Below are 21,379 nucleotides of genomic sequence, written 5' to 3'. Positions count from 1 at the left end.
ATGGACTCAGGTGCAGAATCACAGGTGCTAGTTCAGAATGGACAGGTGAGGGTAGCGGTAGAGGTGTGGACTAATCAGATCAAGATCAGGACTAGGTATAGGCTGTTTAGAAACAGGATCGGGTTCAGAGAGAATGGAAAGGAACAGGTTCAGGAAGCACAGATACAGGGACCTTAAAATGAAGTAGCATGTGTACACACTAATCACTGATGTGGCTTAAGTACTGCCTTAAATACCTGCCATCTTCCAGATATTGGCTGGGGACATTTTCAGAAGTCTGCGCTGCCCCATCAAGAAGTGGGGAGCACACGCATGCCCTAAGCACACTCCCAGGAGGCCTGTGGACCATGCTCAGGACCTGGGAGAAAGCTGCTGAGTAGGTAAGCACGTCGGCATTCCTGCTGGGAGGAGAAAGAAAATTCATGCAGAAAAATGGGGAGGTCTTAATAGATTCTTAATATTGATTATGATAAATTCAGCTAAATGCAGATATTCCATGAAGTCCGGCTGATGGCCAGAGATATAACACCAAAGAAATTCTGTTTGAATTCTGTCTTACCATTGCTCTTTTAGTGGTAGATAGATGAAAAGGACAATATATATAGAGTAGGTAAGATCAGCAATGAACCACATAGAGAAGTGGGTCTAAGTACCTTTTGGAGTAGGTAAGGTTTGCATGAGTCCGGCGGGATGATTGTGAGCCAATTTAGCTCTGTCAATCCTTACAATATCGATAGTTGGTTACCAAAAATACCTGGCCACAAGTTGAAGAGTATTATTAATCCCAAGGTAAACTGTGAGAAATGAATCACAGAATCCTTTAGGACTCACAGATGGAACAATATTTATGGGTGGGAACATCAGGGGCTAACTCTTGGTATCTGTGGATTTCCTCTACAAGATCTAGGAAACCACAAGACACAACTATAACTACTGCAAGAATGTAATGGTTTCAGAATCCTCAGGATGAGAAAGACAGAAACCTTAGAAAAGATAATCAGTTTTTATACTTTTAGTCCCAGGTCTAAGCATAACACCAAAATCAAATCTCGAAAAGAAAGAAAAGTGCCCATCCAGCTATATTAGGGTTAGGTCTTTTAGCTGATTCTAAAGTCAGATGTAAGTGATTTGTAATAACAGTGAGCTTATGTTTGGCACCATTGAGAAAGTGGCACCATTCCACGAAGGCCCACTTAATTGCTACAATTCACAATTATTGATATCATAATTCCTCTTTGCAGATGAAAATTTTGAGTGAGATACCTTGCGATAGCAGCGCTTCAAACTCAGAAGCATCGAACGCCACAATAAAAGGATGCTCAAGATCAGGGTGAACCAATGCAGAGTCTGATGAAAAACCTTCTCAATTCAGTGAAGTCACGGATTGCATCAGGCTTCTATTTAACTACATCTGACCCCTTCTCAGTCAAGTCAGTCAGAGGTTTGGCAATCTTGGGGACATTTTTAATAAATGTCTGATAATTTGCAAATCCCGAAAAACAACGCAAGGCTTTCAGGCACTTGGGTTGTACCGACTCTTTAATGGCTTGTAAATATAGGTAAACTAACTGAGCAGCAATCTAGTCTGAACTGGTGCATAACCAAAAAAATCTTACATAGCAAATAGATCAATGGCTGCACTCAATTTTACTGTGCTAAAGCAAGGAAATGTGCGATACATGAAATGTGAATAGCTTAATGGCAGTTGGTTCTGACCTTCCTTTAAATGCAGGCTTTACCATGTTATTAGCCATAGGTAAGTGTTCACACTAGGCAGTCAGGTCAGGTACCCATCCGATCTGAGATTACCTTGACGTTTGGTGGATGGGCTCACATTTTTTGGCCAAATCTTGTGCTAAGCATCTCATGTGTTTTTTCATAGATTTCATAAGCCATTAAGCTATTCACATTTCATATATTGCACATTTCCTTGCTTTAGTACAGGAAAATTGAGTGCAGCCATTGATCTATTTGCTATGTAAGACTTTTTTGGTTATGCACCAGTTCAGACTAGCTTGCTGTTCAGTCAGTTTACCTATATTTACTATGTACTATTTTTTCTGACTTGAACGCCCCGCCCTTCACCATGCTGTGATTTTAAGTACATCCAAACACAGTTGGTTCTGACTTTCCTATAAATGCAGGCTTTACCATGTTATTAGCCATAGGTAAGTGTTCACACTAGGCAGTCAGGTCAGGCACCCATCTGATCTGAGATTACCTTGACGTTTGGTGGTGGGCTCACATTTTTTGGCCAAATCTTGTGCTAAGCATCTCATGTGTTTTTTCATAGATTTCATAAGCCATTAAGCTATTCACATTTCATGTATCGCACATTTCCTTGCTTTAGTACAGTAAAATTGAGTGCAGCCATTGATCTATTTGCTCTTTAATGGCTTGGACCTCTTAGATAGGTCCATTCGGAAAAAAAAACGGGCAAGATCTATTCCAGGAAACTTACCTCCTGCACCAGCAACTCATTTTTCAATTTTATCAAATACAAAATTGTTTCTGAGCGTTTGTAGTAAAGTTAATACATGTCGGATATGTAACTTAATATCAGGTGTATAAACCAAGATGTCATATAGATGGACAACCACATATTGACCACTTATCTCTCTGAATACCGTGTTTTGTCAGACTATTAGATGCACTTTTTTCCTCTAAAAATGAGGAAAATGGGGGGTGCATCTTACAGTCCGGATGTACCGGTTAGCTCTGGCTGTGGTGGGTAGGTGGGCAGCAGCATCGGCAGAGCAGCAGGTCACAGGAGGCTGGAGCTGGGCGCTGTGGCTAACTCCTGTGTTCGCTGCTAAAGAGAAATGAATTCACTGCATTCCAAGGCCATGGGCATGGAGGGCAATGAATATTAATTTCTCTTTAATAACGTCTTGGAATGATTGGCCCCCAATCCCGGTCCTGGTATGCATGGCCCCATCCTTATGAATGGCCCTCACCACCTTCTTCCTGGTATGCATGCCCCATCAGAAAACATTATAAAAAAATTAAAAATTACACTTACCTTCCTGGCGCTCCCTCGCAGTGTCCTGTCCGATGCCAGCAGCAGCTTTATGCTTGTAAGCAATAGGGCCATGCATATTTGGGCAAGATGGGGGCCCTGCATACCAGGATAGGAATGGGGCCATGCCTATATGGGCGAGATGGGGGGCATGCATACTAGGATAGGATGAGGGTGATCATTCCTGCCAGGATAGGGATGAGGCAAACCAGTCCTACCAGGATAGGGATGAGGGGGTCATGCACACCAGGATAGGGATGAGGGCGCATGCATACCAGGATAGGGATAAGGTGGTCATGCGTACCTGGATAGGGATGAGGGGATCCATGCATACCAAGATAGGAATGAGGGGGCCATGCATATCAGGGTAGGGATAAGGGGGCCAGGTGTATCAGGATGGGGATGAGGAGAACATATATACCAGGATAGGGGATATTAATATTGACCACAGAATTGACCACATTTTTTGTTTCATTTTTTTTCCTAATTTCCTCCTCTAAAACCTATGTGCATCTTATAGTCTGAAAAAATACGGTATGTCAATACCACATCCCCTAATGTGTTGGGACTGTCTAACAGGCGCAAAACATGCAGCCACAGGGAATCAAACATATTATCCGAGCACGCCCAAGATACTCAGATAACACCTGAGCATTCTCATCACTACTCACCACCTTCCGTGCCAGCGTGTTCCCCTCATTGATCACCCTCACTGTCAAACAGTAGGGGCATCACCCCACCCCTGCCCTGCATCACAATTTCTACTTTATCGGCATCCTAGATGCCAAGACAGTTGAAAGCAATGATGGAGGAGGGAGTGTGACACGTCTCCCATCATTCTCTTTCTGCGTCTTACGTCTCAGTGCAGCGGGCGCAATTACATCATTACAACACGCCTGCTGTACTGAGATGTGCAAGAGGATCTGAAGACACCATGAAGAGACAGTAGCAGAAGGGGAATAGGTAGAGGTGAATATTATTTTTTTCTTAAAATGTGGGACCTATTATACTGTATGGAGAACTAGTTGGAGCCATTATACTGTATGGAGCCCATTGTATGGCCACTATACTGTAAGAAGTAAGGAGCTGTATGGGAAGATTGAGGGCGCTACAGTAGGGTCATCATACCATGCATATGGAGGGCACTGAGGAAGAATTCACTGTGTGTGTATCATACTGTGTTTTGGGGCACTTGTTTGCATAATATATCTGTATTATTGAAGGTTTTTTATTCCTTGTTTAAATGAGGCCATATGCACTGTTCGGTCGAACATATTATTTGTGTGAACACCTCTTTCAGCTTGTACCAATATGAAAAGGTTCATCATATATTTGATAAAGAAAAACTTCCTCAATTGTACCCATTTTTGTAATAAAGATTGGCCCACGACTTTATTCAAGCTTTTAGTTTTGGCCCTCTGTGTATTTGAGTTTGACATCTCTTCAGATATTTCTAGATAGCTTTTAAGCCTCCTTTTGGCCTTTTTTTCTGCAAGCTAAACATTCCCAGATGTTCCTCGTAGGACTTACTTTGCAGTCCGGTCACCATCCTGGTAGTTCTTCTCTGAACTTGCTACACTTTTTCAATGTCTTTTTTAAAATGTGGTGCCTAGAAATGGACACAGTATGTACAGATTGAGATCTCGGCACAGAGATCTCGACTTCTCAGATCTCAATTGCACATAAGGCCAGGCTTTTCTTTTTTGAGGTTAGGAACAACATTTGCCCTTTTACAATCTTCTGGGATTTTTCTGGTGGTCCAGACATTTTCAAAGATTCTGGCCAGTGGTTCTGCAATTTCATCTACTATCACTTTCAGAACCATAGGATGCAATTTATCTGGACCAGGAGATTTAAATTAATTTAAATTAGCTAAGTGTTCCCTCAACATCACTATAGATAATGTGGATTCTTTTATTATTTCAATAGCACAGTAAAGATCAGTTGATGTTACATTCGCTTTCAACAGAGATGCAAAATAGGAATTTAAAAGTTCTCAACATCATTTTTGATCACTTCACCCTTTTCATTCTGTAAAAATCCTACAGCATACTTGCACTTTTCTTTTGCCTTTGACATTCCCTCAAAATCCTTTTTTATTGCTTTTTGTCTCCTTTGCCAGCTTCACTACATTACTGACTTTAGCTCTTCTAACGCTTGCCCTGCACTCCCTGCAGACAACTTATATTCCTCTTTAGATATGCCCCTGTCTTTCCATTTGATATATATTTCTTTTTTTGTTTTTAGCAAATCTTTAAGTTCTGTGTTCTTCATTAATCCTGGTTTCTTTAAATGCTTCCAATTCTTCCTTCTTTTTGGAATTGTTACTGATTGTGCAGTGAGAATTTCATTTAGCAAAATCCCCATCCTTTTCGGACATTTCTGTCCTTTAGATCATCCAGCCATTGGACCTTTTGTACCCTCTTTCTGAGTTCATTAAAATCTGAGTTTCTGAAGTCCAACCTTAAATCCTGAGTACTTGCAGGTCTTTCTCCTATTGTAAAAATTAGAGGCTCACTGCCTCTTAAATTCACAGCCACCTTTGCTTCCTCAACCATTTGCTCCCTATTGGTAAGAATTAGGACCAAGATTGCAGATCTTGTTCTTTCATCTACCTTTTGAAAGATAAAATTGTCAGCGAGAGAAGATAAGAATTTTCTGGAACCATTACTTTTACCTGAGAGAGATTCCCAACAAATATATGGATAGTTAAAGTCTCCAAAGATCACTATGTGGTACTTTTTTGAGAATAAAGTCATCGGATGTAAAAAGAGTTCATCCATATTTTCAGTCTGTCCAGGTGGCCTATAGCAAACACCTACAATAGTGTCCTTTCTGTTCTTCTCTCCTTGTATTCTTACCTAAACAGTTACTACAGAGCTACCATTCTCTGAAGCTTGGATCTCTGTGGTGATATACACATTCCTAACATACAATGCGACACCTCCTTCCCTCTTGTTAAGCCTGTTTCTTAGAAATAAGTTGCAGCCTTCAAGGTTTGTGTTTCAATCATATGTATATCACAAAGTTGTAATGATCCCTTTGACATCATATCTCTCTTCCTTTGTTAGCAACTCAATTTCTCCTTGCTTGTTTCCCATGCTCTGTGCATTTGTATTGACACATTTTAGTTTGTAGTCGGTTTCTATTGCTCCTCTATTTTCATTCCAAATTTGTAATCTTTATTCTTTATTTCTTCTAATAGCAGGGTTCTCAGAAGACCTAAGTAGCTGCATACTTTGTCCTGGCTGTATTTTTTCCCCATCCCATATTGCTCTAGTTTAAAGCTCTCATAGTGAGTGTAGCAATGTGTCCACTAAATATATGTTTTCCTGTTTTCATAAGATGCAATCCATCTATAGCAAGGAGCCCATTATACAAGTAATTCACCCCATGCTCAAGAAACACAAAATGTTGCTGACCGCACCATCAATGTAGCCAGTTGTTCACCTGTAGAATCCTGTTTAATCTCCTTGTTCCATTTCCATCCACTCTTATTTGGATCAGGTTATTATCATACCTTGAAATCAAGTTTGGTGAACCAATGGGCTCTCAACAGCTAGTTATAGAGATCAGAGATGAGTGGCAGAGAATACTGATTCTTTACAGTACTTTTTTGAGATCCCTTTGATCAATGTGTAAGAATATGAACTGGACCGGGGGTACCTCTCTTGCACCGGTTCCCGGAACTGTCAGGACTTTCACCAATGTTGCACGAGGGACAGCTTTCTGGCCTGGACCGACCTATGCACTTGTCAGCAAGGAGCAGGTCAGAGATAAAATGGGCTGTGTGTGGGAAAAAGACAGGAGTCCTGGTGGAAAGACAGAGTGCACAGCAGGGTGAGGTGCAGGCCTTGATAGCAGAGCATCTCGTGAGTATAGGCCCACCTTGCACATCCCCTGTGACCGTGTGCACTGCTCAAGGACATCAGATGGCTACGCACCTGTCATCATCCGTTCCCGGAGATGACTTAAACGTGAGACCAGTGACTGCTGCGTGTGTGCAGACTAGCCGAGACCAGGTGACTTGGCCAGAGCATACCGACTTCTCACCCGCATACACCACGGAGCAGAGCCACACTCCAGCAGTATCGCATAAAGAACTGAGACCAGTACGTGCAAACCGCGGGAACGGGAACCCGCCTAGTTCAGTAAAGACTTTCTGCCCGCATCGAGGAATCGGACCTCCGTCTGCCCAGGATGACCCCAAGACATCACGTGCTGCTGTTGTCGGTGCCACCGTCGGAGACCGAGACGCTGCAATCAAGAAGCCGACAGACTGATAAGTTTACTCTTCATCTCATTTTAAACATTCGCCTAGCCCCTGTTTCCCCTTTCCATCCCTCCAGTTTCAGTATTGTTATATACCCTACCTCCCATACTCATTTTCTACCTGCGTGGAGTTTACATCTGTTAATAAATTTGTTAACTCTTTATCTGCCTCCTGTCCGTAACGACATCCCGATCCCTGCAATTCTACAAATGCATGGTCTGAGACCACCATCTTTTTTACCAACAAAATATAAACCTGTGCCAATTGGTGATGTGGTCTGATAAAACCTTTTGCAGACTGTCTGTTATACAATCTTTCATGGCCTGAAGATCTGTACCAGAAAAATGATATAATCTAATGTTGGTAAGATGGGTGTTTGGTAACAGAGCAATGGAGAAATCATAACCTCTGTGTGGGGGTCACTATTCAGATTCAGACACAGAAAAGACATATGCAATTTTTAATTACTTCAGGTAAACCACAAAGTATGGCTTTAGACAGATTCACAAAAAAAGACCTATATTTCTTCTGCCACTCAGGATTCAAGGGTACACTATCATCTTGGTGACAGTCAATAACCGTGTTATATTTATGTAAACAAGGTTTGCCCAAGACCATGACCGATGATCGGTTTTCAAGGAGAAAAATGGAGGGGAAGGCTCAAGCCTTACGGGAAAGGGGGGTCACACTGCAATAGAAAAAGGATGAATCCCACAAATTAGCTCTCAGGACTAGACAATTTGTGGGCTGAGCTTTAGATACAGGTGATAATTTTCCCTAAAGGAAAGAAAATTTCTACAATCACCTGAAAAATCAGTCAGTGAGGTTAACCTTGGCTTAAAAGAATATCAAGAAGCATCCTACAGTGGTTTAAGCCTGACCGGTTTCATGATGTGGAAACCATACTGCAAGACAGTGGACTAACTTGGCCAGATCTGACATCTTATCCACCACTGCATGGGGGGGATACAAATGGCCCATTATACATGTATCAGAGGTAGCAGGCTCAAAAAAGCTACCTCCGAAAGATTTTACCAGAGTGGCTTGTGCCTAGATTCCAGAGGAACCACAGCCTTCATTCTTTTTACAAGGAACTAGTCTTAAAACGTCCAACCTTTGGATTTGTTGCATGGACCAGCTGCTGTCTGGAGGAGGGAACTAGAGGTAAGAGAATGGTCAGGTAGTCAAGTCAAAACCAGTAGGCCGGTATAGGGACAAAATCGTGATGAAGGAGAATTATCAAACACTGAACAGAGGAACGCTGTAAATAAATAAAAAACTACTGAAGAATTGCATTCTTTTTACTATTTTGCCACACTTGGAATTTTTTCCCGCTTTCCAGTACATCACATGATAAAACGTATGGTGTTATTCAAAACTGCAAATGAACCATTATTATCACATCGTTTACAGTGTGTATCACCATAAATAATGTGCTCATTGTATAGGTTGTTAGAATTGAACAAACTACAGTATGTCCAAATTTATTGTAATCATTTTGCCTCTTTATTTTATCTTCTAAAATACTAGATTAGCGCTTGCTCTGATTAGCATATAAAAAATAGCTCCGATGTTGCTCTTGAAAAATTGTAAGAGTGGAATTCATATGGTTCAACTTATTTCATGCGAGTGTGCCATTTTTTCCTCACCTAGCATCCGTATGCAATGCGTTTTTAACATCTTTTAGATACTGTAAGTCTCTATGCAATTTAAAGCTAGTTTACAAAAGTAATGAAGCAATCTTATATACACATAATATAGATATATATCTATCTTATATACAGATAGATATATTGAATAAATAGGATAGATGTTGTGTAGATATTTAATGTCACAAGCCCCCTACATATAATGAATTAGCACCCTTTAGTACCTTTCATGTGGAACTAAAGAGTGTTTAGCTTTATTTAACCTATTAAATAAATAATTTTATTTGATAATCAGCAAAGGTAAAGCAGACAGGGGGCTGATATTTTTAGGCTGGGAAGGTCCCAGGTTATTTGCCCTTTCTGAGCCTAAAAAAACAGCCCACAGCCACATCAGAATTGGCACATCACATTAGATGTGCCAGTTCTGGTGATTTGCCCCGGCTCTTCCCGCTTGCCCTGGTGCGGTATCAATTGGGTTAATGGTAGATCACAGCTACCATTAACCCCTTAACGACCAGATATATTTTTGGTTTGGCATATTTTGCTCCCCTTCTTCCCAGAGCCATAATTTTTTTGTCAAAATTGCCATGTGAGGGCTTGCTTTTTTGTGGGACGAGTTGTACTTTTGAACGACACCATTGGTTTTACCATGTCGTGTACTCGAAAACGGGGAAAAAATTTTCAAGTGGGGTGATATTGCAAAAAAAGTGCAATCCCACACTGGTTTTTGGGGTTTTTTTTCACCATGTTCACTAAATGTTAAAACTGACCTGCCATTATGATTTTCCAGGTCATTACGAGTTCACACACACCAAACATGTCTAGGTACTTTTTTATCTAAGTGGTGAAAAAATATTCCAAACTTTGTTAAAAAAAAAACAATTTGCACCATTTTCCAATACCCGTAGCATCTCCATTTTTCATGATCTTGGTTTGGGTGAGGGCTTATTTTTTGCGTGCCGAGCTGACGTTTTTAATGATACCATTTTGGTGCAGATACGTTCTTTTGATCACCCGTTATTGCATTTTAATGCAATCTCGTGGCGACCAAAAAAACGTAATTTTGGCATTTTGACTTTTTTCTCGCTATGCTGTTTAGCGATCAGGCTAATCCTTGTTCTTTATTGATAGATTGGGTGATTCTGAACGCGGCAATACCAAATATGTATATGTTTGATTTTTTTTATTGTTTTATTTTGAATAGGGCAAAAGGGTGGTGATTTGAACTTTCATATTTTTATATATTTTTAAAAACATTTTTTTTTTACTTTTGACATGCTTCAATAGTCTCCATGGGAGTCTAGAAGCTGCCATAACCTGATCGACTCTGCTACATACAGGTGATGATCAGATCACCTGTATGTAGCAGAATTGCTAACTTGCTATGAGCGCCGATCACAGGGCGGCGTTCATAGCAATCTGGCAGTGACAACCATAGAGGTCTCCAGGACACTTCTGGTTGTCATGACAACCTATCGGTGACCCACGATCACGTGCTGAAGCCACCGATGGGCGGAAGCGTGCGTTAAATGCCGCTGTTAGAGTTAGTAGTGATGAGCGAATATACTCGTTACTCGATATTTGCCCAGCACGCTCGGGTGTCCTCCGAGTATTTTTTAGATTTAGTTTTCTTCGCCGCAGCTGAATAATTTACATCTGTTAGCCAGCTTAATTACATGTGGGGATTCCCTAGCAACCAGGCAACCCCCGCATGTACTTATGCTGGCTAACAGATGTAAATCATTCAGCTGCGGCGAAGAAAACTAAATCTCCGAGCACTAAAAAAATACTCGGAGGACACCCGAGCATGCTCGAGAAATCACGAGTAGCGAGTATATTCGCTCATCACTAGTTAATAGCCGTGGTTGGATCGCGATTCCACCCGCGGCTGTTCAAGGCACGTCAGCTGTTCAAAACAGTTGACATGTGCAGGGAAAGATGTGGGCTCAACGCCAGAGCCCACATCAAAGGGAGGGAGTACAACATGGGCGTAAATTTATGCCCGATGTCGGAAATGGGTTTAGCCCTGGGATTAGTAATGAAGAGGCGTCTATCAGACACCCCCCATTACTAACCCAGTAATCAAAAATTAAAACACACACACAGAAAATTACTTTATTCAAATAAAGTCTCCCCTACACAGTCCCTCATTCACCAATTTATTACCAAAAATGTCCCCACGAAGCTCCTCCGTTGTAGTCCATGTTACCCGAAAATGGCTCCGGCGACTGTGAATATCATTAAAATACAACTATTCACAGGTGCTGTGTACTAAAGACAATGCTCATAAGTGTCACTTGCTCCTGTCGCTCTGCTGAGCACTGTCATCACTACCCAGCACCTGTGAATAGGGGTGACTTTACTACTATTCACAGTCGTGGAGCAAGATTCGAAGAACAGCAGACCTTCTAGGGAAAAATTTTGGTAATAAATTGATGAACAAAGGACTGTCTCTTGTTTCTATTTCTGTCTTTCTATGTTTTTCAGATATCCATTTCTGCTCTACACTGCATTCGTTGGATTATGGCGGACTGGTGAGGGATTTTTTTTAGTTTTTATTTTTCAATAAATTGGTGATTGGTGATTGAGGGATAGTGTGGGGATTCTGACATCAACCCCAACTACCATTACTCCAATTGCCACCGCGACAGGGTAATCCAAAAAAGCCAGGCAAAGCAAAAGAATGAGTGCGTCTCATGTGATGCGCCAATTCTGGTGGCTGCATGCTGGTATTTTTAGGCTGGTTAAGGCACAGTAACCAGGGACTTTCCCAATCTGATAATATAAGCTCATACCTGTCTGCTTTACCTTTGCTGGTTATCAAAAAATAGGGGGATCCCATGTAATTTTTTAAAATTATTTATTTAATAGGTTGAAAAAGACTAAACACCCTTTAGTGCAACATGAAAGGCACTAAAGGGTGCAAGTTTATTATATATAGGGGGGCTTGTGACATTATACACTCACTGGCCACTTTATTAGGTACACCTGTCCAACTTCTTGTTAACACTTAATTTCTAATCAGCCAATCACATGGCGGCAACTCAGTGCATTTAGGCATGTAGACATGGTCAAGACAATCTCCTGCAGTTCAAACCGAGCATCAGTATGGGGAAGAAAGGTGATTTGAGTGCCTTTGAACGTGGCATGGTTGTTGGTGCCAGAAGGGCTGGTCTGAGTATTTCAGAAACTGCTGATCTACTGGGATTTTCACGCACAACCATCTCTAGGGTTTACAGAGAATGGTCCGAAAAAGAAAAAAAATCCAGTGAGCGGCAGTTCTGTGGGCGGAAATGCCTTGTTGATGCCAGAGGTCAGAGGAGAATGGGCAGACTGGTTCGAGCTGATAGAAAGGCAACAGTGACTCAAATCGCCACCCGTTACAACCAAGGTAGGCCTAAGAGCATCTCTGAACGCACAGTGCGTCGAACTTTGAGGCAGATGGGCTACAGCAGCAGAAGACCACACCGGGTACCACTCCTTTCAGCTAAGAACAGGAAACTGAGGCTACAATTTGTACAAGCTCATCGAAATTGGACAGTAGAAGATTGGAAAAACGTTGCTTGGTCTGATGAGTCTCGATTTCTGCTGCGACATTCGGATGGTAGGGTCAGAATTTGGCGTAAACAACATGAAAGCATGGATCCATCCTGCCTTGTATGGAGCATCTTTGGGATGTGCAGCCGACAAATCTGCGGCAACTGTGTGATGCCATCATGTCAATATGGACCAAAATCTCTGAGGAATGCTTCCAGCACCTTGTTGAATCTATGCCACGAAGAATTGAGGCAGTTCTGAAGGCAAAAGGGGTCCAACCCGTTACTAGCATGGTGTACCTAATAAAGTGGCCGGTGAGTGTATATGAACAGGACATCTAGCTATTCTATCTGTTCTATATACCTATTCTGATGGTTCTGGCTGCAAATTTTCTGTACTTAGCTGATGACATTTTGGGTTTACTTTGAAATCTGTAAAAATCTGGTGGCATACACATGGTCCGTGTGTATTTTCTACAATAAAGTTTTTATGAATATTTGAATACTGGAATTCCTTTCTAAGGTTCCTTTATTGATTGATTCAGGCTACGCGTTTTGATACTGAACTGGTATTTAGCCTGATGAAGATGCCATTTCGGTATCGTAATGTGTAGACAATGTCTTATCGCTTAATGACTGCATCTTTTATTCTTTGGATGTTCATTATCAGCAGCGCCCCTGTCATCTATTTTTTTCTATATCATTCTGTATCAGAAGTTTCTGACACTAACCGTCTTCAAAAGTATATTTAAAGGCATCCACTGAGCACAATGTCCTGTGATGGACAGGACTTTGAATACAGAAGTATCTCCTCTGTGTAACACCAATGTTGGCATCCCTGCAAGGTCCCTCTCCATGCTCCCGGCATGGATGTGGACATACTCACCACCACACATCCTTCTTACAGGTTTGTGAGGCTGTGGCCTCTGTTACAGCTAGGGGGCGTTGTTTGTGCTCTCCAGAATGTGCATGCAGACGGATGAAGTCCATAGGTGTGCATGGGAGTCACGGATTTCCAATCCGGGTTTTCCATGTGGCTGAAGGCCACAGGTTTGTGTTTAAAAACCCTGCAGTAAGGGGCATGGGTGTGTCAGGTGTGTGAGGTGCACGTCAGTGTCAGTCTGGTGTGTGCTGCTGTGCAGAGCAGAGTATTGTGAATTCTGTTCTCGAGCTCCCTCCTGTGGTTGTGAATGGTACTTCAGCGAGTTCTGTTCATGGACTCCCTCTGGTGGCTGTGAGTGGAGCTGCTGGTTCTGAGATTCATTCTCCAGCTGATCTCGTTCAGGCCTTGGCTGGCTGCTCTATTTAACTCCACTCAGATCGTTACTTGATGCCAGCTGTCAATGTCCTAGTACTGGTTCAGTCCTCTTGGATCTTTCAGATGACCTGTCTACTTCAGCAAAAGCTAAGTCCCTGCTAGCTTTTTTGTTACCACTGTTTTTTTGTCCAGCTTGCTATCATGATTTTGTCCTGTTAGCTGGAAGCTCTGGGATGCAGAGTGGCACCACCGCGCCGTGAGTCGGTACGGTGGTTTCTTTTGCACACTCTGCGTGGTTTTTTGTTAGTTTTTATGCTGACCGCAAAGATACCTTTTCTATCCTCAGTCTGTTTAGTTAAGTCTGGCCTCCTATGCTGAAACCTATTTCATTCCTGTGTTTGTGACTTCCATCTTAGCTCACAGTCAATATATGTGGGGGCTGCCTATTTCTTTGGGGAATTTCTCTGAGGCAAGGTAGGCTGTATTTTCTGTCTTTAGGGGTAGTTAGCTCTTAGGCTGTGAAGAGGCGTCTAGGCAGAGTCAGGAACGCTCCACGGCTATTTCTAGTTGTTGTTTGATAGTATTAGGGGCTGCGGTCAGCAGAGCTCCCACTTCCCAGAGCTCGTCCTGTATTACTAGTTTGCTCATCTGGTCATTTCTAGTGCTCCTAACCACCAGTTCAATCATAACAGTACAGCTGGCCAGTAAAGTGTTAATGCATCTCAATAGAGGGATAAGAGAAGTTCTGAGACCATTTTTTTTTTCTTTGCAGTGTGTTTTGTTTCTCTTTTCCCCTAAATCTCTGGGTGGTTCAGGACACAGGTGTAGATATGGACATTCAAGGTCTGTCCTCTTGTGTGGATCAACTCACTGCAAGGGTACAAGGCATTCAAGATTATGTAGTTCAGATCCTGATGTTAGAACCCAGAATTCCAATTCCTGATTTGTTTTCTGGGGATAGATCTAAGTTCCTGAATTTCAAAAATAATTGTAGACTGTTTTTTGCTTTGAAACCCCGCTCCTCTGGTGACCCTATTCAGCAAGTAAAAATCATTATTTCCTTGCTGCGTGGCGACCCTCAAGACTGGGCATTTTCCCTTGCGCCAGGAGATCCTGCATTGCGTAATGTAGATGCGTTTTTTCTAGCGCTTGGATTGCTTTATGATGAACCAGATTCAGTGGATCAGGCAGAGAAAATTTTGCTGGCTTTGTGTCAGGGTCGGGATGAAGCGGAGGTATATTGTCAGAAGTTTAGAAAGTGGTCTGTGCTGACTCAGTGGAATGAATGTGCCCTTGCGGCAATTTTCAGAAAGGGTCTTTCTGAAGCCCTTAAGGATGTTATGGTGGGATTCCCCACGCCTGCTGGTCTGAATGAGTCTATGTCCTTGGCCATTCAGATCGATCGACGCTTACGTGAGCGCAAAAATGTGCACCATTTGGCGGTGTTTTCTGAGCAGAAGCCTGAGCCTTTGCAATGTGATAGGACTTTGACTAGAGCTGAACGGCAAGAATACAGACGTCAGAATGGGCTGTGTTTTTACTGTGGTGACTCCACTCATGCTATCTCTGATTGTCCTAAGCGCACTAAACGGTTCGCTAGGTCTGCCACCATTGGTACGGTACAGCCAAAATTTCTTTTGTCCGTTACTCTGATTTGCTCTTTGTCGTCCTATTCTGTTATGGCATTTGTGGATTCGGGCGCTGCCCTGAATTTGATGGACTTGGAGTTTGCCAGGCGCTGTGGTTTTTTCTTGGAGCCTTTACAGTATCCTATTCCCTTGAGAGGAATTGATGCTACACCTTTGGCCAAGAATAAGCCTCAGTACTGGACTCAATTGACCATGTGCATGGCTCCTGCACATCAGGAGGATATTCGCTTTTTGGTGTTGCATAATCTGCATGATGTGGTCGTTTTGGGTTTGCCATTGCTACAGGTCCATAATCCAGTATTGGATTGGAAATCAATGTCTGTATCCAGTTGGGGTTGTCAAGGGGTACATGGAGATGTCCCATTGTTGTCTATTTCGTCTTCTCATCCTTCTGAAGTCCCTGAGTTCTTGTCGGATTACCGGGATGTATTTGATGAGCCCAAATCCAGTGCCCTACCTCCTCATAGGGATTGCGATTGTGCTATTAATTTGATTCCTGGTAGTAAGTTTCCGAAGGGCCGACTGTTCAATTTATCTGTGCCAGAACACGCTGCAATGCGGAGTTATATAAAGGAGTCCTTGGAGAAAGGGCATATTCGCCCGTCGTCGTCACCGTTGGGAGCAGGGTTCTTTTTTGTGGCCAAGAAGGATGGTTCTCTGAGACCTTGTATAGATTACCGCCTTCTTAATAAAATCACCGTCAAATTTCAGTACCCTTTGCCGCTACTGTCTGATTTGTTTGCTCGGATTAAGGGAGCTAGCTGGTTCACCAAGATAGATCTTCGAGGGGCGTATAATCTTGTGCGTATTAAACGGGGCGACGAATGGAAAACAGCATTTAATACGCCCGAGGGCCATTTTGAGTTCTTCGTGATGCCATTCGGGCTTTCTAATGCTCCATCTGTGTTTCAGTCCTTTATGCATGACATCTTCCGAAAGTACCTGGATAGATTCATGATCGCATATTTGGATGATATTTTGGTCTTTTCGGACGATTGGGAGTCTCATGTGAAGCAGGTCAGAATGGTGTTCCAGGTCCTTCGTGCTCATTCCTTGTTTGTGAAGGGGTCTAAATGTCTCTTTGGAGTTCAGAAGGTTTCATTTTTGGGCTTCATTTTTTCCCCTTCTACTATCGAGATGGACCCTGTTAAAGTTCAGGCCATTTATGATTGGACTCAGCCTACTTCTGTGAAGAGCCTTCAGAAATTTCTGGGCTTTGCTAATTTTTACCGTCGCTTCATCGCTAATTTTTCTAGTGTTGTTAAACCATTGACTGATTTAACCAAGAAAGGTGCTGATGTGGTCAATTGGTCCTCTGCGGCCATTGAGGCTTTTCAGGAGCTGAAGCGTCGTTTTTCTTCTGCCCCTGTGTTGTGTCAGCCAGATGTTTCGCTCCCGTTTCAGGTCGAGGTGGATGCTTCTGAGATTGGAGCAGGAGCTGTTTTGTCTCAAAGAGGTTCTGATGGCTCTGTGATGAAACCATGTGCTTTCTTTTCTAGAAAGTTTTCGCCTGCTGAGCGCAATTATGATGTGGGTAATCGAGAGTTGTTGGCTATGAAGTGGGCGTTTGAGGAGTGGCGACATTGGCTTGAAGGAGCCAAACATCGCGTGGTGGTCTTGACGGATCACAAGAATCTGACTTATCTCGAGTCTGCCAAGTGGTTGAATCCTAGACAGGCTCGATGGTCGCTGTTTTTCTCCCGCTTCAATTTTGTGGTTTCGTACCTTCCGGGTTCTAAGAATGTGAAGGCTGATGCCCTTTCAAGGAGTTTTGTGCCTGATTCTCCGGGAGTTCCTGAGCCGGCTGGTATTCTCAAAGAGGGGGTAATTTTGTCTGCCATCTCCCCTGATTTGCGGCGGGTGCTGCAGGAGTTTCAGGCTGATAGACCTGACCGTTGCCCAGCGGAGAAGCTGTTTGTCCCTGATAGATGGACTAGTAGAGTTATCTCTGAGGTTCATTGTTCAGTGTTGGCTGGTCATCCTGGAATCTTTGGTACCAGAGATTTGGTGGCTAGATCCTTTTGGTGGCCTTCCTTGTCGCGAGATGTGCATTCTTTTGTGCAGTCCTGTGGGACTTGTGCTCAGGCTAAGCCCTGCTGTTCTCATGCCAGTGGGTTGCTTTTGCCCTTGCCGGTCCCGAAAAGGCCCTGGACGCATATTTCCATGGATTTTATTTCAGATCTCCCTGTCTCTCAGAGGATGTCAGTTATCTGGGTGGTTTGTGATCGCTTCTCTAAGATGGTCCATTTGGTACCTTTGCCTAAATTGCCTTCCTCCTCTGATTTGGTTCCATTGTTTTTCCAGCATGTGGTTCGTTTACATGGCATTCCGGAGAACATTGTGTGGGACAGAGGTTCCCAGTTTGTTTCAAGATTTTGGCGGTCCTTTTGTGCTAAGATGGGCATTGATTTGTCTTTTTCTTCAGCTTTTCATCCTCAGACAAATGGCCAAACCGAACGAACCAATCAGACTTTGGAAACATATCTGAGATGCTTTGTTTCTGCTGATCAGGATGATTGGGTTTCTTCAGGGCAGGTTGAGCCTTCGGACTGTCCTGGTGTGGATTCTGTGGTGGACAGGTTGCAGCAAATTTGGACTCACGTAGTGGACAATTTGACATTGTCCCAGGAGAAGGCTCAACGTTTCGCTAACCGCCGTCGCTGTGTTGGTCCCCGACTTTGTGTTGGGGATTTGGTTTGGTTGTCGTCTCGTTTTGTTCCTATGAAGGTTTCGTCTCCTAAGTTTAAGCCGCGTTTCATTGGTCCTTATAAGATTTCTGAAATTCTTATTCCTGTGTCATTTCGTTTGGACCTTCCAGCTTCTTTCGCCATCCATAATATGTTCCATAGGTCGTTGTTGCGGAGATATGTGGCTCCTATGGTTCCCTCCGTTGATCCTCCTGCCCCGGTGTTGGTTGAGGGGGAGTTGGAGTATGTGGTGGAGAAGATTTTGGATTCTCGTATTTCGAGATGGAAACTTCAGTACCTAGTCAAGTGGAAAGGTTATGGTAAGGAGGATAATTCCTGGGTGGTTGCCTCTGATGTTCACGCTGCCGATCTTGTTCGTGCCTTTCATTTGGCTCATCCGGAGCGGCCTGGAGGCTCTGGTGAGGGTTCGGTGACCCCTCCTCAAGGGGGGGGGTACTGTTGTGAATTCTGTTCTCGAGCTCCCTCCTGTGGTTGTGAATGGTACTTCGGCGAATTCTGTTCATGGACTCCCTCTGGTGGCTGTGAGTGGAGCTGCTGGTTCTGAGATTCCTTCTCCAGCTGATCTCGTTCAGGCCTTGGCTGGCTGCTCTATTTAACTCCACTCAGATCGTTACTTGATGCCAGCTGTCAATGTCCTAGTACTGGTTCAGTTCACTTGGATCTTTCAGATGACCTGTCTACTTCAGCAAAAGCTAAGTCCCTGCTAGCTTTTTTGTTACCACTGTTTTTTTTGTCCAGCTTGCTATCATGATTTTGTCCTGTTAGCTGGAAGCTCTGGGATGCAGAGTGGCACCACCGTGCCGTGAGTCGGTGCGGTGGTTTCTTTTGCACACTCTGCGTGTTTTTTTGTTAGTTTTTATGCTGACCGCAAAGATACCTTTTCTATCCTCAGTCTGTTTAGTTAAGTCTGGCCTCCTATGCTGAAACTTATTTCATTCCTGTGTTTGTGACTTCCATCTTAGCTCACAGTCAATATATGTGGAAGCTGCCTATTTCTTTGGGGAATTTCTCTGAGGCAAGGTAGGCTGTATTTTCTGTCTTTAGGGGTAGTTAGCTCTTAGGCTGTGAAGAGGCGTCTAGGCAGAGTCAGGAACGCTCCACGGCTATTTCTAGTTGTTGTTTGATAGTATTAGGGGCTGCGGTCAGCAGAGCTCCCACTTCCCAGAGCTCGTCCTGTATTACTAGTTTGCTCATCTGGTCATTTCTAGTGCTCCTAACCACCAGTTCAATCATAACAGCAGAGGCCTGCAGAGCGCTGTTTAAGTATACAGCGTATACAGTGATGCGAGTTGTCCATGGTACTGGTCTCGGATGTGGACAGTCCTGTGCCCGGAGATGGATGTCCTGTGCCCAAAGGAGTCGGATGTGGAAAGTCCTGTGCTCGGAGGTGGATGTCCTGTACCCGAAAGCGGACTAGCATGTGTAGTGATTGCAAACAGGTGGATATGGTGCCCGGCTGCTATCTGGAGGATATCCTGGACTGTGTATGACTGTGTAAGTAAAGAGACTGTAAGAGACTGTGATACAGCGATGCAGGACACCCACGAGAACTAGTCAAAGGGGGGCTGGCATCTGTAGTGTCTGCAACATATGAGGCTGTGTGTATGGAGACGTATGGAGTCTGTAATATGGCGTGCGGTCGCCCAAGGAAACTGGACAAGGGAAGTCTGGCCTGTTTAGGGACCGCAATCTAAAGCCATATGATATGTATTGCTATAAACTGGTGTAAACTGATCACTGATAATATACACTGAAGTTATATGCATTTGTGTGAAACGGACTTTAATGCTGTGAAAAAACACATTAACAAGACTTTTTTGTATTGGGACTTTGTGGGTCACTGCCTCTTCACTGCGTACGATGCTACTACAATCTTACAGGGTCTACACATGGCGTGCAGGTCTCTCGTTCAACGCTTACTGCGCACACTGAACCCTTGAGAAGCACGGAGCACTCCACGCTTCTTAAAGAGGCAGTGCAAGCACTCTGGATTAGTCCCAAGCCAACAGCTGGGAGGCATCTAATATTTATGGAATCCTTCTCTGTACGGAGATGCCAATATAACATCCTCTTTAGTGTTTAGTTTGAGTTTGTACTTGCTAGTTTGCTGCCAGGTCTCTGAAACTATTCCTGAACCGGTTCTAGTCTGAACCTGAACCTATTGCAGTTTTGCCTGAACCTGATCCATGAAGCCACCTAGTGAACCCATTTCTGAATATGTCCTGTTAGAACCTGACCCTGTTGTTGAACCCATCCAATCTGAATCTGTCCTGTAACCGCTGAGGCGGTACCTAAAGCTGAAACCGCTCTGGCGGTACCTGAACCTAAAACCACTGTGGAAGTACCTAAACCTAAAACCCCTCCAACTGTAAATGAAACCTCTCAGGTGGTACCTAAATCTGCAACTGCTCCCTCGGTACTTGAAGTAGCATCAGTGTCCATCCTGTCTTGGACTCAAGAGTCCATGACTGTGATCCGGACACTTGGGGTTAGCTGCCATAGTACCGGGGACTGACCATGGTGTGATATCTGGCGGCTACCAGTTGCTCAAGTGTAACTCCACCATCAGAAGCTCTAGCAAAAATCAGGTAACCCCTTAGCCATGCTCCTCCAGGGTAAGCCTGGCCCGTGGAGCAGTGGGTCCACGATCCACAAGTATGAAACTCTGCAGCAACCGAGACGCGATTATAGCAAAAAATAGTGTTTACAAATAAAAAACACATTTTGACACTAAATCTTTAAGAGTAAAATCCACAGGAAAAGCTCTGTATAACAAACACTAAAAATATTCAATACATAAAGAAATCCTACAGCCACTGACTTAGTAGAATATGAGACTGAGGCCACTACTCACCTGTGCGGTTATCTGTAGGAATCTCCTCTTTATACCGCTCATCACCCCTCACATATGTCTCTGTAGTATTAATATGGGTCAGATCTTTACCCTAGAACAAAAATTGTTAAAGTCAAAGACAGATGTAGACGTCGTGCGGAATGACTTGGAACAGAAATCATAAAGTAACATAAAAACCAAAAATGACATGATAGCAACAAGTCTCCTGTGTAAATTCAACCTGTTGGGTCCTAATTCTAACCAGCAGTCTCCATAACAGTAAAATTGTGAGAAAATCCAGACATCTAGTTTCTATGATGAGCTTTAGTACATTTTAAAATATCAGGAGACTTGCAGACTTGCTTTGATGGAAGTATATACCACTGCAGTACGCAATGCTGGTTAGAAGAGAATGCCAGATGTGGTGATGTGCAGCAATACAATCTTCAAAAAT

General features: G+C 43.3%; 2 protein-coding genes across 2 annotated transcripts in view; both read right to left on the bottom strand.

The window, feature by feature from the left end:
• The window catches only part of LOC143767259 (uncharacterized), a 220,866-nt gene that overhangs the window by 56,680 nt on the left and 142,807 nt on the right, over positions 1 to 21,379 (bottom strand). The gene's annotated exons all lie outside the window — the stretch shown is intronic.
• Positions 1 to 21,379, bottom strand: part of LOC143767261 (uncharacterized) — a 35,620-nt gene that overhangs the window by 4,602 nt on the left and 9,639 nt on the right. Inside the window, exon 5 of the mRNA XM_077255467.1 lies at positions 20,947 to 21,037. Coding sequence (XP_077111582.1) covers positions 20,947 to 21,037 — 91 coding nt within the window. The remainder of the gene's footprint in view (positions 1 to 20,946; positions 21,038 to 21,379) is intronic.

This window comes from Ranitomeya variabilis, chromosome 4 (assembly GCF_051348905.1).
Source record: "Ranitomeya variabilis isolate aRanVar5 chromosome 4, aRanVar5.hap1, whole genome shotgun sequence".
Taxonomy (NCBI): domain Eukaryota; kingdom Metazoa; phylum Chordata; class Amphibia; order Anura; family Dendrobatidae; genus Ranitomeya; species Ranitomeya variabilis.
This window is presented reverse-complemented; position numbering and strand designations above follow the sequence as displayed.